The sequence below is a fragment of the Lepisosteus platostomus genome, chromosome 1 (genome assembly GCF_059453375.1).
Source record: "Lepisosteus platostomus isolate fLepPlt1 chromosome 1, fLepPlt1.hap1, whole genome shotgun sequence".
In the NCBI taxonomy this organism is placed as follows: Eukaryota; Metazoa; Chordata; class Actinopteri; order Semionotiformes; family Lepisosteidae; genus Lepisosteus; species Lepisosteus platostomus.
In genome coordinates this window covers 56,662,052-56,678,682 of record NC_142611.1, presented here as the reverse complement: position 1 = coordinate 56,678,682, position 16,631 = coordinate 56,662,052, and the positions used below count along the sequence as shown (strand labels likewise).

The following is a 16,631-nucleotide window of genomic DNA, read 5'->3' as shown; positions in this document are numbered from 1 at the left end:
GCCTTCAAAACCTCCTTGAGCCATACAGGCCTGTGAGGAAAGTGTTTCAGCCTGCTAATTTTCAAATTACCCATCTGATCTCCAGACTGCTTTTCTCCATCACTATTACAATCTTGTTGCTTCATATAAAAAATTCTCAACAATCTTCTCGCTGCAACTTAACATTTGTCAGCTATGGTCAAGTTCTCCAAATGTCTCATAACTCTCTTTAGCAATTAGAAACAAAGAACCTCTGCACTTTCTCCAAAATGAAGCATATTAAAAGTTTTGACCACTCACCGAGACATTCTACATGGTTCCAAAATGGCTTAAACTGACCCACTTTTTTACCTTTAATATGTATTTCATTGACATTCACCCCATTTTAAAACAGCCTGAATAAAGGCACATTTCAAGGAATACATCCCCATATGAATAGGAGACATACTTTACTTTATTTGAGAAACCGAAAGCCTAATAGTTATATTATACTGAAGGATTTGATAAATTGCTCAAAACATATATATTGTTACTCCATTAGCTCTATAACTCAAGCATAACAGTGTAAGTGTAGATTACATACTGAGCATCAATGTATACATTTGATTTTGAATGATCTTTGATTAATTGATCATTCATAACTTGAATAAAGATAAACTCCAGTCATTGAGTGTTGTATAAACTGTTATCTCATTAGCAAGACAGCTGATTTAGCACAGGTTGTGTGAAACAAGCCTCGTGAAAATCGAGAAAAGAAAAACGCAGCATTAACATGTATGTTAGGGATAATTCGTGATGATCCGGCATCCCATCCAGGCGGCAGTCCTGCCTTGTGCCATGTGATTCCTGGATAGGCTCAGGGATTCTGTGACCCTAGTGAGGAATAAGTCATTTACTGATGATGGATGGACAACAATTGCTATAAAAATCAAGTCAAACTACTGGTATAATCCAATGGAATCCATGCTCCTTTGGTGTAAATTAATAGACAGTCAAAAAACAAGGCAATAATTCATTAAAACAGAGTTGTTTTATTCATCAACAGTTAATGCATCACTTTAAAAATAAATGGCTGGTTATGCTTCACACTGACCCTCCATTCCAATTCATAGCAGACACGGGATCGAGTTGGGTCCCCATAAATAATAGCGACCTTTTTTAATTCTTTACTTCAGGAAAACACTAGGAACATAGAAACTCTTAAGTTAAAGTGTATTCAGCGATTTACAATGAAGGCCGCCAACCAAATTTTTAGGATAATTTAGACACAATTTCACCATCTCCTTTGGTATGTTTCAGTCATTACTCAAATCTAGTCCTATACCCCCTAACTGGGAACCCAAACTGAAGGACAAAGGAGGGATTTCAGCTACACTGCCATCCAGGCCAGGGTGGAATAGAGGGGTTTAATTAACACACCCCAGTTTAGGGTCAATGAAGCTGGACCTGCATCTTGTTCTGCTGATAAATGTCATCTGTACTATGATGGAAATGCTTATCAAGACTGGCTCTAGTCATCCAAGAAAAAGTAGTTTCCACTCTTCTTCTGTTCCACATCCTGTTTTAGGAAAACACAAAGCATAGAGAGAATGAAATCAGACAGGGGAGATCAACGCTTGTCTTTACCCTGTGGACTGAGTCAGAAATATGGAGAAGCAGAGCTGCCTTGCAAAGAAACATGGCAGCACAGGCAGTACATTAACAAGCATTCACAGCCAGAGTCCTGCAAGAGATTCCAGCTGGCATAGAAAAAGGCTTTAGCTCTGCAGAAAGACGGCAGAAAGTTCTGGCCATTAACATGTTGCTGAAACATCTGAACTATATTATGAAACAACTATACAGTTATTTTTCTGAACTGATCTAGATGTTCTGTAACATCAAAAATTGAATTAATTGAACATGTAAAACAGAGTCATAAATAATAAAACTGCTGTTCCTATACTTCGTCTTGCGTATGCAAAACCACTAGAACATTCTATACACACAACTTTATTAGGTAATGGGACTGTTTTCATATCTGGACTGTATATAGATTCTTCATTTTCCTAATTTTGCAGCACCATCTTGGAAGTTTGTGGCACTGAGAATACCTGAAGAATTAAAACACTCATCCCTCTTTTGGCCCAGCAGTGCTTATGAATTCTGTTGAAATGTCTTGCTACAGCAGAGTAAATTAATTTGATTTAATTTAATTAATTTGAATGTCAATAAAATTGCAATGTACTTCCAAGTTTAGTAACTTTATTTTATCTCACAGGTGTAATTTATATTTAAAAAGGGATGAAACAAATGATAGCCAAACCATTCGCCATGTGGAAACAGCCAGATAAAAACAAGATTCAGCCAAATAAAGTGGGTTATATCTGTCAAAAGGGCCAGAGACCACAAAAGGTCATTCCCACTGTGATCTGATGTACCATAACATGGCTAATAAACCAGAATACAGAAGCTCAAAACGACTAATGATGAGGATTAACTATGTTAAGCCCTAACGATGTCTATATATAATACTTCATTCATGTACTAGTTTTCTGTATTCTTGCCCTAGCCTAAAACTGGAATCTACTTGTACCATTTACACCCCCTCCACTGCCAAATACCTGGATCTCTCTACAAAGAAGCTCAAGACTGGCAGAAAATGGACATTACAGCATGATAAACCAATGGAACATTCCAGGATCAAACTCACAAAGGTAGTTTGCAAACTGAGACCAAGGAATGACCGAAAATCCCCCTTCAGCAGCACTAGAACCTTAAAGCACACTACAGGAAGCATCTTTAATGTGATCCATGCCAGAGAAGGGTTTCAAAAGTACTAACCACAGGGTGTGAATAAATGTGACACTAATGTTTTCAAGAATTAATTTATGACAAATATGCCTTAGCTCTGTGCAAGTGCTCTTTTGATTACAGCATGACAGTTTGCTTGCTCTTTTCAGAAGGCCACATTAATCAAGCACTGAATCTGTCATGTTTTTGTTCCTATTTCATTTAGGTGGATGAATAAATCTGGAGGGCACTGTATAAATAATACATCAAATTAGGACACATTCGAGAAATAGCTGGGCTCTGACCCATCACTGTATAATACAGTACATGTGCTAAATGGCCTGACACTAAGAATGCTTACCTTAATGGAATTCATCTTGTTGATTCTTGGTCGGAAGTTGTTAGGATCTCTACGGAAGGTGATCTCCAGCTGTGCTAAGAACTTGTTCATTCCAGCAAGCAGTGTCTGTGGCCTAGGGAGGAAAAGACATAACAGGTGATGAGCAGTATATCCATAATACTTTATATCACTGGCAGTTTAGTGCAGTATTTAGCTATGCAGCTTTGCCATTTAAGCAAACTTAAATGTGTACATGAAAATGACTAATATGGCTATTGAAGCCTTCAGATTTCAAAGCTTCGCATAAAACCAGACTGAGGTCAGCCACATTTGGTTACTCCTTAGCTATTTAAAAGAAACCGAAGATATTCTTGACTGGGGAACCTGGAAGTGTAACTCCCTCTAAACTGAAATATGATGGTGAAGAACAAGTCGTACAGGAAACTGGCCAATAGCCTTTTATATGCACTGATAATGGTACTAGAACATTTTTATGTTGTTATTCAATCATTAAAAAGTTTTAACGACCAACAGACACAATGCATTGAGCAGGAAAACGTTTTTTTGAGATACTGTAGCACAAAACTCTAAAACTGACCTTGTAAAGATGTGCCAACGTCAAAGTGGCATTAATTTACTAAAAACCTTCATTAAGACATTTTATGTCTTAAACAGAATACTAATCAGATTAATTGGTTAAGTATTTTTTTAAATGAGTTTCCGATCTGTTACTATTAACGAACACTGCTATAACAATCTAAATTAAATCACCTCTCTGCCTACATTAAATATTTTTCTTACCTGATGTGCGAGATGGCATAGGCTAAATATTAGAATATTGCTGGAGCTACATGTTTACATGTCTACATTATTACATCTAACAATGCACGTAGAAGGACTTACATAAAAAAGAGGTGCCAGCCAGAGACATAAATCCACTTAGCATTATTAGATAGAGACCTAACTGTCAGGGTCTGCTCATTCTCCAGGAGACTGTGTGGGTTAGTTTTGGTTCTGCGCCAGCTACTCATGCTTGTTTATATATTTCTCAATAAAAGATGTTTATTCATGTTGAATTCATATTTGAAAACCAATGTTTTTTTTAAGTTGTTGTGTGGTTACATACTGTACTATGAAACCATGAAAATACTTTCTGACTGACAATTAAAGAGCATAATATCATTACTTTGCTTGCTAGACAAGCTGGTATTTGAACTGAATGAACTAACTCTTAATTCTACCTAATTTTCACAAATCTTATTCACATAAATTCCTATACATGTATAGTATATATAAAATAATCACTAGGTGAGCACCCATTTCTAAGCAACAACTCCTCAGAGGTATAATGTGAAAGGACTGTTCAGTCCGACAGTCCAAATTTATTCTGCCATTTTACTTACGTGTTGGCAAGAGTACTTTTAGATGGAATACCATCAAACACAATCACTCGATCAGCCAGGTAGGTCGCCATGATGAAATCGTGCTCCACCACAAAGGCAGTCTTCTTAGCGTGGAGAATGAATCTGAAGGAGGGACAAGAGAGAGCAACAGTTACTTGGCTGAGTTAGAATATAGCCCATCTCTTGAATCGAAGACAACAGACAAAAGTGCGAGTTGCCCCCCCAGACACACATCTACTACAGCAAGTGAAACAGCTAAAACTGGACAAAAAGGCTCCGAAATGACACCATTTGTGGAATAAAACATCTGGCATTTCTGTACTTCAGAGTAGTACCACCCATCTCCAAGAAATCAACCCAAAAGTAACAATCAAAATGACAGGTGAATCTCAGCTTCCTCGTTAAGACGCGGTTATCAACTTGCGCTTGTTCTATGTTTACACTTGAAAAGGTTTTGTGGAAAACCGGCGACTCGTGCTTCCGTGCGAAGGCTGACGACACACACGCAGCACACTCGTGACAGAAGGCCAGAAGCAGAAGCGCCGCCGGGGCACGTACCGCTTGATGACCCTGGCAGCCATCAGACGCTGCTCAGAGTCCAGGTAGGCCGAGGGCTCGTCGATCAGGTAGACATCAGCCGGCTTGCCCAAGCAGAGTGCGAGAGCCACCCGCTGCAGCTCTCCTCCAGACAGGTTCTGGACCTGCAACAGCACCACCAGTCATCGCAAAAGACACGGAGACAAGGCAGCGGAGAAACTAACGTCCCGGGAAAAGGAAGCACCTCTGACCACTCCGAAACACTCCCATGAAGAATCCCAAAAAGGGCAACTTATTTTAAAATTTTCAACCTACTGGGAATAGCGCTAGATTGAAACTGCTGCTGTTGCTGCCATCTTTATTAAACTGAAACTGTCTCATTGCTGTTCAAGCATCTCGCCTGTGTAGTCGCACCAGATTTAACATTATGAAAGGCAACCAGATCTAAACTCATGCTGAAAGTATTCACCACAAGCCTTCTGAAATGCTCTACGACTGTCTGGCATGTGAGAAAAGTGTGGCCTCTGCAAGCAGCTGCACTTCTCAGGTACTGATCGGTTATGCACTCACATCTTGATCGATGATGCTGTCGATCTGCATGGGTTTCATGACGTCAGTTACAAACTGTGGGTGGGTGTAAGCATCTCTGATCTTTTCATGAAGGAGCTGTCGGACACTCCCCTACAACAGGGATAAAAAAGTTATTTTACCGAAGATGTATTTTTTAATTACTTTTATACTTAAACTTTTCTTATGTTTATACTTCAACTATTGTAGCACGTACTTTGAACTTGGGGCTGATCTTCTGTGGTTTGTAGCTGACATTCAGGACTGGCACCTCCCCTGGAAGATGGAGAACAGTTTTTACCGCGTGCCTTTTTTAAAACTGTCGCAAACTCAGAGGGAAGTAACAAAAATTTGCAAGGAAAAATTACATATGCATCTAGACACGTTTCCCTGAAAGCAAGTTGATGGAATGGCGAGTCTTCGAGATGTCGGCCTTAAGCAACACGTCAGATTTTGACTTTGGTCATGAAGAACTTGCGACGCTGGATTCCAGAAACACGGTGTTCTTACAATTCCGATGAGGTTAATAAGAAAGCTATGGATCAATACCGTGACTTCAGGTTTGTGACTGCAGAAAAGATGAAATGTGGTTTGATGCAGACTTTCGATGACGTGGTTTATTTGGCATTGAATGACGAATAATTCAGTGACCTAGCAGTTCTTCTGGATATCAGCGCCACCTTTCTTGCATCAAGCGCAGATTGCAAACGTGGATTCAGTCTGATGAACATCTTTAATTTAAAAATTAAACCGGCTGGAAGAGTTACATTTAGACATGCTCATGAGAATTAAATCGTACCAAAACAAGGGACAGAATATTAATCTCGACCAGGTGTACACGCGATGGTTGCCTTTGAAAGACAGACGCCAGAAATGATAACTGAACAATATGGTTGTGTACAAAATGAGTACAGATATAGATTTAAACTTCAGTTGGTAGGAAAAAAGTGAAGACTATAATTTTCAGTGACATACTGAGTTGCTATTTTTTATAGCGATAAGTGAACTGTTGAACTTGACTGTCGAAGTTAAAGTTATGCAATGTATGATTAGCATTATAGTTGCAATGCTGTGAGTAAAAAACGTCCATGGTAAAACTGCATTAGCGTATGTAAATGAGCGGTTTATTGCAATTCACATCAATCAACTGTTGAACAAACATCAAACGAAACATCAGCAAATAAACATTTTCACGTTGTAAATGGAATCTTCAAGAACTTGATAGAAGTTTTTTTTTTAATCATTCGGGAGGTGCGGTTCACACATAATGACATCATCAAAAATTCAGATAATGTGTCAAAACAAATAGGCCTTCATGGGTGTCGTTAAATAACATAATTCTGCGACAACTTATCGGTCAACTCAATAGGTAGTACTTGAAAACGTCTCTTAAAACTACATATTGTAGGTACTTCCTTTAGTTTATCTGGCTAAAAACTTTCACAAAATCAGCAACAGCAGTACATGTCATTATGCCCCTTGGGCCTTGCCTTGGGTCTTTTCCGTCAATGACCGAGTTCTCACATGGGACCGTCTGAAGCCCTGTGCATCCCGCACTACAGCTTTTTTACACCGCTCAGGTTATTAAGTCATCTGCTCAGCAGGAAAAAAAAACTAGAGGGAACACAGGCTCCCACACATGCCAAGTCTAGCAGCAGAGCGCTTCAGGAACGATGCATGGGTTGCTCACACTGCCTAAGCACCAGATAGATTCAATCAGCTGAATAATCGACATCTTTCTTTACGAGACAGACGGCACAATGTGAGCAAACAAAACCGTTGACGTAAAAAAAAAAACTTTCACTGTGGAACGAGCATACAGGCATGCCCCAAATCTGTGATGGATCAGGTTTCCGTCACCCCCCGTAAAGTGAATTTGTGAGTAAAGTGCAAAATATTTTGGCTTGTTCATATACTAACAGGGAATAAAAATAAAATTTGAGATGCAACAGTCTGACATCAAGCATTTCAATCATTGCTGTAACTAAATAGAACAGGCAGCAATGTGTCTGCCAGTTAAGTCTTTGATGGTAAAACTGCCGAATAATAACATAAAACTGCTGAATTGGCAAGTGCATCTACGTGCCTGTAAAGTATCAGTACTAAAAGTAACGTAAATGTGATGCGATGTAAACAGAGACGCGTTCAGTTCCTAACAGAAAATCAACAAACATCCTGCTGGCCAGAAAGCACCAAATCTGAATCATCACTGATCATTCTCTAATTTCTGCTTATTTTCTGAGCAACGCAAGGACAAGGTCTTTCTAAACAGACTGCATTACCTTGCAATCGCACATTACAGAGAAAATAAACTGAAACAAGCCTTCCCCAGGCGTACTGCGATGCAATTAGGGAATAGCTTGCCACACTATTAAGTACAACATTGTCGCAGCAGACTAGATTATCTGCCTCATTCGATAAACGAAAGCAGGAACAGACTGAAAACTGAGGAATAAAGGATAAGAAAAGCAGAAAACAAATTACCTCCTTCATCGGGTTTAAGACGGCCGGCTAGCATCCTGATGAACGTTGTTTTACCAGTACCTGAAAAAAAGTTGGTAATATAATATAGTGTGACCCACGCAGAGAAACGTTTAAAACGTACTGCCCTATAATATGCACATTAAATGACAGTGCATTTATGACATGGAAAATAAGAGTGAAGGCAGGTGTAAAGAAACAACAACAGAGAACATAAAGGGTAGCCATCTACCCATTGGTTGTGGTAGTAACCGACTGATCCACGGATCTCATCCAGCTCTGTTGTTAAAAAACCAGGGTAGCGGCTTTACAAACATGGCTGGGTAGCTTGTTCTATATTCCCACAATTCTGAGAAATTAGAACACAAGGACACTGGAAGCCTTTCAGGCACGACGTGTGCAAAAGGAAGGAACCTGCAGACAGGTAAGATGAGCCAGTCCCTGGGTAACGCACAGGGTCAGTTATTCTACGTGTTCAGATTTAGTAGTCAAAAAACGTTTTGCACCAATATGCAAGACAGCCAGCGGTAGTCAGAAATGAAGGGTTTTCAAGAGCAAAAAGAAGCCAGACACACAAATAACCCTTTACCCTGCTTTGACAAAAAAAAAGGGAATCACAGATCATTCTATTTTAATCTAACAATAAAGGGCTTTGCAACAAGTTAAATAAAACCTGCTCTTTTCTTCAAACTTGGCATTCTTAACTTAGATGCCTTTTAAAACCTCTTTAATGTGGAACTGTCGATAAAAAGTGTTTTTAGGCTTATGATTTAAATTTGATCAGACTTGTCCATTTAACTACAAGTCACTCAGGTGCCTAGTGATATCAAATGACAGACAATACATCAATACAACAAATGAGAGTTAGCAGGATGATGTGGGAGAGGAAGAGTTCAGGGCAATTAATTCAATGTGTGAAAAGGCCGCTTACTACGATCAGCATTTACTGAAATAGGCCAGAACGGAGAATAACGAACAGCAGGAATGTCTTAGATTAGAAGCCTCTAAAGCCTGAAGCATGCTGTTGTTCTTCTTCAAAAAGCACTAAAGAATCCCGTCAGGAAGCGGTTGGTGGACACTCACCGTTCTCCCCCAACATGACCATGATCTCCGAGTCCGTGAACTCGCCCTCCACGATCTCCAGCTGGAAGTCTCCCATGGCCTTCTTCATGTGGGGGTACTGGTAGCGGCACATTTTCTTAATCTCTTCCTCGTTGGCGGTTTCTGCCACCTTGAACACCAGAGATGTTTCCCGGAAGCGCAGATTCTCGGTGGGCACATACCCATCCAGAAAGATGTTGATCCCTGGAGAAGGAAAATGACGTGTTCGCCCTTCAGTTCGCCTCTTCACTACCACTCATTCAGAACCATACCTTCACTTGAGGACTGAGGTCTGCGTTTTTTAAATCCACATGCGATTCGTAATAAAACATATTGAAGAAAAAAACATGCTACTAATGTTTTGGACTTTAGACAATCATGAACAGGCAGGATACTTGAGGATAGATGCACTGCTCAACAAGGATCCGTTTAAGAAAAACACAATGATCTACTATCGCACTGGATAAACACATTAATATACTGAGGCCGAACCTTCTCGAACGCTGAAAGGCATCGTGACCACTCCGTATGCACTCGGCACTCCATACAGGCAACAGATGAAGTCAGACAGGTAGTCCAGCACGCTCAAGTCATGCTCTACTACTATAATATATCTGTAAAGAAAGAGAAAAGAATCACTTCTAGATTGCCACCACTTTCATTGATTGATAACCTTTCAACATGGTGTAGCAGACTGGTCCCAGACCTGCATCTCTGAAGCTGCAGTAACTCACCTGTCCGGGGTAATGAGGGATCGAATGGTGATAGCAGCCTTGAGACGCTGCTTCACATCCAAGTAACTGGACGGCTCATCAAACATGAAACTGCAAGAACAAAAGTCTGGGTCTGAGTTTGTTTGAGCAGAAGGTAGTGATGGGAAACGGGGAAAAAAATATCCATAAATGTCAACTTCACAAGAACATGCATGTGCCGCGGATAGTTCAGAATGATATTTTATGCTGTCTTATCTAAATAAGTTATTCTTTACAAGTAAAGATCTAGTCAGGCACAATGTGGTATCTCTGTCTTTAGACTACATGGTACTGCTCACTCAGTACAGAATGGACAGAGCATTAGGAGAACTTTTCAGAATTTGTTTTTAGTGGTACTACCTCAATATCCTTTCTAGGTCAACGATTTTTTAGATAATTTGTTTTGTAGGACAGCAATAGTTATTTTTTGTGAATATTGTGATAAGTTTTGGTTTTACACACAGACTAGACATAGTAAGCTTTATAACTCCAGTGACAGTGAATTTCTCAGTATAAGCAACAATGGAATTCCACTTTCTTTTTTTTAAACCTGACATCAACCAATACAAAATGTATTTGGGAACACACAACTGAGCATGTCTGGAGATCTTTGCTGTTCTCTCCTCATCTGTGTTTACCTCATTGAAGCTGAAAATGTCTCAGCTCATGTGGTTCTAGTCTCATCAAACATGCTGTAACTGTGAAATGTGCAGCCTAGCAGTCAGTGGCAGTGGAAAGAAAATCAAGCCAGCTTTGATTCAAAAAGAACAGTGGGACAAATGGCATAATCTCACGTTAGCCTGTTTTACCACCATATAAAACCACTGCAGGCGTCACCAAGGGGAGAACGGCACCCTGAGCATGGCACCCTCCTGTGCCTTCCTGGGCAAACCAGCTCAAGTCCAAAGACCGAGCTCAGGAGAGGCGAGGGAAGAAGACAATGACTTACATGTCAGCTCTCTGGATACACACCACGGCGCAGGCAAAACGCTGCAGCTCTCCTCCGGACAGGTCCTCCACATTCCTGTCTCTGAGATGGGTCAGGTCTTTCAGGAAAAAATAAAGAACATTCACATTCTCCAAGGCTGCTTAAATCACAGTTTATTCCTCTGATAGTCAGGAATAAATCAATATAACATAATAAAAGGCACCCTTACTCCAAAAAGGACAACTATCAAGCTATTTGATGAACAGACCAGAATAAAACACTTAATTATATGGATGTCAAATGTGACTGCATCAGCCAACAGAAAAGCAACACATTTTATTTTTAAATATGGCTTTTAAACAACCGCCTTTTAAGTTTACCAAAAATGCCAAGGGCAAAAGGCATTTGATTTTTGGACCATACTGGAAAAAAAAAAGAGTTCTTAAAAGGCTTATATAATAAACAAATGTGTACAAGATGATTCACAGGAGCTCGGAACAAAATACAGCAACAGTAAGCTGCATAACATTAAAAAACAGTTTGGAACTAAACACTATTCAGGGCTTGCTAACACTCCAAGAAATGTGATTCCACATGTATATTCAAAGTCCACAGCAAATATTCTAATAAAATATGAAAGAGGCTATGCAAACTGTTTTTACAAAGGTGCAAATGAATGGGTAACAAACACACAAGTAAATGAAGTGAATAAACGCACATACCAAGCTGGTCACAAACAATATCCTCTGACTTCGTATCATCTTTCCTGCTCAGGATGGATCCCACAGTCCCCTGTTGAAAGAAAACCAAAAGATAAACAAACTGGTGAAAATCTCAAGTGACTAGGTTTACTGGCACAGATAATGACATTCCAGCACCTCTCAGTTCCAGCTCAGGGCTTAATTTTGCAAAAGCAGTGCCATTCTTTTTGTGAATCTCAATGCACAGCGTTTTGTCTCTTGACCAGTGCACAAAAGCTCTTGCATTTCCTTTATATGGCCTAAAACGGAAGCCCTGATTATTTATTTACTCAGAAACCAATCACAATGTGGAACGTGATAGCGTCCCATTTTCTCATTTTCTTTTCTTAGCTAATGGAAATCTGCCATTAAATTTTCAGTTTGTAATTTGCAGGTGGAAAGGGGCTTCCTTGTGACCAAGAGACCGCGAACAGTTACCACAAGAGCGTCAGTGTGATTTATGCCCTTCACTTGTGCATATTTTGAGAGTGGACAAGGCTTAATTTCATTGCATTGTAGCACATCTGCAGTAAAACACACCTTCACTGTTTTTGGGATCTGGTCCACATACTGGGGTTTCACAATAGCCTTCAAGTCGTCCTCCAGAATCTTGGTGAAATAGTTCTGCAGCTCAGAACCTCGGAAGTAGGTCAAGATTTCCTGCCAGTCTGGAGGAGCCTGTGGGCAAAAGGAAATGACATTAAAATGGCAAAAAAGTCACAAAGAGCCTCAATGAGGTGTGATTCTGTTTGTTCCCCAGGTATTAAAAGGTAAAATGGATAACCTGTAGTGTCAAAAGTGAAAATGTTTGAAGTCCAGCCATCCACTTTCTAACCACTTTATCCAACACAGGGGTGCGGGAGAGCCGGAGCCTATCCCAGCAGCCAATGGGTGGAAAGCAAGGTGATAATACAGAATATACCCTGCTCTGGATACACTCTTCTAATAAGAGAGGAAATGGTAAGCCTTTGTTTAAATTACAGGTTTCATGAATATGCTTACATACTGTAGATCCCAGCATTTAACTTCTATATAACCGACAACAAAATCTTCTTTCAAGACACATTTGTGTTGTGTCTTTTTGGGAGAGTCAAGGTACTGATTAGTCATAACATTAGAACGCACATAAGTGTACAAAAATTTAATCAGCTGCAGGTGTTCTTATTTATCTACATGCCCTATTAAGAGCCAAAATTAAAAAATATAGAGAAATCTTTTTTTTAAGCCAATTTTTTTTTAAAAAAAAGCAAAAACCAACAGTATAAAGCAATAATACAACATTTCCTACTCCCCCCAATGTATCCCCTTCAATATTTCCAACCAGAAGACCCCTAAACAAGTGTTAGACAGCTCTGGTAGGATTGGACCATGAGAGCAGAAGCACTCCCAGCCCATGCCATGTCTTCCAATCAGTAGAAACCCATCTTATCAAGACTGGACAAGATCCAGTTATGCCAGGGGAGGGCCTGTGGAGGATCTCAATGCAGCACTGGTATGTTTTCAGCTGTGGTGAGACCAGCCACCTATTGTATTTCTGCCTCTGCGAGAGGCCAAGAACAGAATTATCATGGAGCCAGGGAACCAGATGAGAGTAAGGAATATCCTTATTTAAAACTGAGGGTAACCCGTTTCCAAACCTTAACCACATCTAGTTATGGGTACATTGGCCTATAAGGCCAATGTACAGAAACGTACTGAACATTTATGAATCCAACATTGCTGGCAATACACTTAAATGTTTGAATGTAACGACTAAAGCAAATTAACTGAATCCATGGAAAGGAAAAAAAAAGAAAACAAGATTTCCACACCAAGAAACAAGAGAAAAACAAGTAAATTAATAACAGGACTCACATCATACTTTCCCAAGTTTGGTTTCTGTTTTCCTGCTAAGATCTTCAGAGCCGTTGACTTCCCAATACCATTAGTGCCAACCAGCCCCAAAACCTCACCAGGTCGAGGAATAGGCAACCTGGAAGATAGACAAAAAGTGAGAGGCCATACGTGGCAGTACCTGACATATTGCATGACTAATTCATGCTACATTTCCCCAGAGTGGATTCACAGGATGAATGAATGGTAAACACCAAGAACCAAAGCAGCCCTTAAAATAAACTGAAACACAAAAACCTACTGAATGTTTCTACTCAGAAATCAAAAGAGAAAACATTTGCCAATATCTGCTTTGGAAAACACTCAATCATCGATTCATTTAGGTATGATGTCAAGCAAAATACCATGAATATTTAGGATATAATTCAGAGGCTTTAAAAATTATTCCTGGCACTGAAGTTGTGTACCTGTGAAGCTTGAAGGAGTTGGCACAGTATCTGTGGGTTGTCTCTTTCTCCAGGTTGCTCGGCAGGTTTACGATGGACAGAGCCCCAAAAGGGCATTTCTGAAAAGCACATCCAAGTTTAGAAGCCAGGCTATTGTCAGACTAGAGACTACAGCTTCTAGTGTGACACTAATTCTAAACATTTAGCATGTTTTTCCTATCAGAAAAAGTCAACAGAAAACAGGTACTTACTTTGATGCAGATACCACATCCGATGCACAAAGACTCTGAGATCCATGCAATTTTGCTCTGTGATGTGACTTCTATGCATAGTTTACCTAAAACAAAGACAATAAAAGCACATAAAAATCTGGGGCCTGCAGACCACGAGAGCTATCATTATTTTGCTGCAAAATCTAGTGTGCAGATTTACAACACACTAAGATTAACTCTAAAAATAGTTTGTGGATAAAAAAATAATATTATGTATGCTGTGCACAGAAATCCAGTAATCCCATTTTGTGTATTTAGAATAAATATGATCCTAATGTACAGGTTAAACATGCTAAGAAAGGATTGTGGAAAACAAGTTAAAGAATAAATACAAACCTAGAGAAAGTCTATACACTATTTCCACAGCAAAACATTTTCTGGCCTAACAGCCTGAAATCAAGAGAAATTAAATTACTTTTATTTACACATTGTAATGCATGACCTCCAAGTGGAAAAATAAATGCTCATTCTGAAAAGTAATTACAAATTAACAATAGGTCGGCTAAGACTTTCAACGAGCACTGTCATGACATATGACTGGAGAGTTTTACTGTGTCATACATATTCTTTCGAGTGCACACAGCACTAACATAGCCCGTTAATGTGGCTCACATTCCTGAATGCAAGAATCAGTCTAATTCCTCATCTTCCAAACACTGTGCAGGCTTAATTGAAGTTACACATACCTTTATCAGAAAAAATAAAAACAAAACATGTTTTTGGAAGTTTCCACAGTAACTTCAGACAAGTGACCACTGGACTTAAGATGCGGAAAACACTATTTGAATTCAGTAATGTGCTGGACACCAGCAAGACCACCTTCCAGTCTGACACTGCTAGGTTTCAGACATGAAATAAAGGTTGGTCCCGAAGAAGGGTTTAGAAACCAATGGCTTAGGATGGGTGATATAAGGACACTAGTGTTGTAGGAGGTGCTGTCCTTCAAAGGAATCCTCAAAGTGAGATCCTGGCTATCTGGTCACTAAATATTGTCATAAGAGAAGGGTTATCAACCCCGGTGGTCTGGCTAAATTCCACTCAAGGTCTGGTCCACATCAAGTCTCCCTTTAATTCAAATGGTGAAGTAACATCTCACTTCTCTGCCTGTTCTGCTGTGTAGTGTGGCTGCAGGAGCATACTGGCTTCTCTATGACACCTGTACGGGTGACACTCTTCAAGACCTGGATGAAGTAGGCCCTTGCTACATATAAGAGATCCACTCTGTGATCCTTGGGGATGACAAATGCTACATAACCGCACGGAATTATTAGAGTAATGATTATTGTGTCACTTAATCCACACTAATCTTTGACAGCCAGGATAGCAGAAAGCCACTGCTTAATATCGGCAGCTCCTGACGACACTTACCCATCCGAACGACTGGGCAGCTCTTCTTGCACTCCTGCCTGCATTTCTTGGGCTTGCACTTGTCGTGGTTTACGATGGCGATTCTCGTTGGCTTCTCAGACATTCTGCCTGCCTCTTCTGACTGTCTGGCAGAACAGATTCTGTTTTTCAAATGATGGAAGGCTACTCCCACACTACCGAGAGATAAAAGACGCTGTCAGACTTGTACACCGCCTAACCAACACCCCTTTTCCAAATGCCCCTGTGGCTCCGAATGAGACGGGAGTCAAAAATACATTTCAGAATTAGCTGAACACACCACATTAATCGTTAAAATATACGTATTATTAAGTCATAGGTACTTGAACGGGCGTATATAAGTTTTTTATATGCAGATATGAATACGTTGACGTGCATTCGAAAAATAACGTAATATAAATACATTGCGGAGGAAGAGCAATTTTTCATCACATCAATACAACATTGCCGAGATTATACCTGGGCAATTTATTAAAAAAACAAAATGCACTGGAGTTGACACAGCTAGCTAATTACCTATGCTAACCAAATGTGTGTCATTTTAAGACAATAATGTTCTTAACTAAAATACAAAAAACCCAGCTAGCAGCCTAACATACGACAAAGTGAACGATTTGAATGATGACGACAGTACCATTTTGATGGAGGCCCCTAGTTTTCACACAGGTCATTAGTCTCCAAAACAGACAGCATCAGCTATGATTGCGACATTCCTCGTGAGTATACCCCCACGATGAAGAATCAAGATTACACTCCTTATTCCGTTTTGTAAAAAAAATCTACCAGGAAGGCCGTGCAGCCCGATCCTCAGAACCAAATGCACACATGGGCCGAGTGATTCAACTCACACAGCACCACAGCCATTAAAACTTCATCCGATTTCAGATAATTGAAACGCAAAACGAACATCAATGCTCTATATTACAAAAACTCACCCTCCGACAGCCTCCCAGTGCTTGATTATTTCCGACCTCTCGGCCTTTTGAAGTTGGTTTGTGTGTTCGGCTTTTTTCTCCCTTTTTAGTACAACGTGTTCTCAAAGGGAGAGAGAAAGCCGGGGAGAGAAAGATGGCGCTATAGTGCGCAGACTCAGAGCG

The 16,631-nt window shown here is 40.0% G+C and overlaps 1 protein-coding gene across 1 annotated transcript; it reads right to left on the bottom strand.

The window, feature by feature from the left end:
- Positions 1 to 990: 990 nt before the first annotated feature.
- abce1 (ATP binding cassette subfamily E member 1) lies at positions 991 to 16,620 on the bottom strand. The gene is made up of 18 exons (XM_088633123.1): positions 16,470 to 16,620; positions 15,517 to 15,689; positions 14,128 to 14,213; positions 13,898 to 13,995; positions 13,452 to 13,569; positions 12,138 to 12,275; positions 11,580 to 11,649; positions 10,879 to 10,975; positions 9,912 to 10,001; positions 9,670 to 9,791; positions 9,160 to 9,381; positions 8,080 to 8,139; positions 5,813 to 5,871; positions 5,599 to 5,709; positions 5,050 to 5,192; positions 4,492 to 4,614; positions 3,110 to 3,221; positions 991 to 1,537 (listed from the first exon to the last, which is right to left on the bottom strand). Exons 2-18 carry the CDS (start codon positions 15,617 to 15,619, stop codon positions 1,490 to 1,492), a joined length of 1,800 nt encoding a protein of 599 aa, XP_088489249.1. The 5' UTR covers positions 15,620 to 15,689; positions 16,470 to 16,620; the 3' UTR covers positions 991 to 1,489.
- Between the last annotated feature and the right edge of the window lie 11 nt (positions 16,621 to 16,631).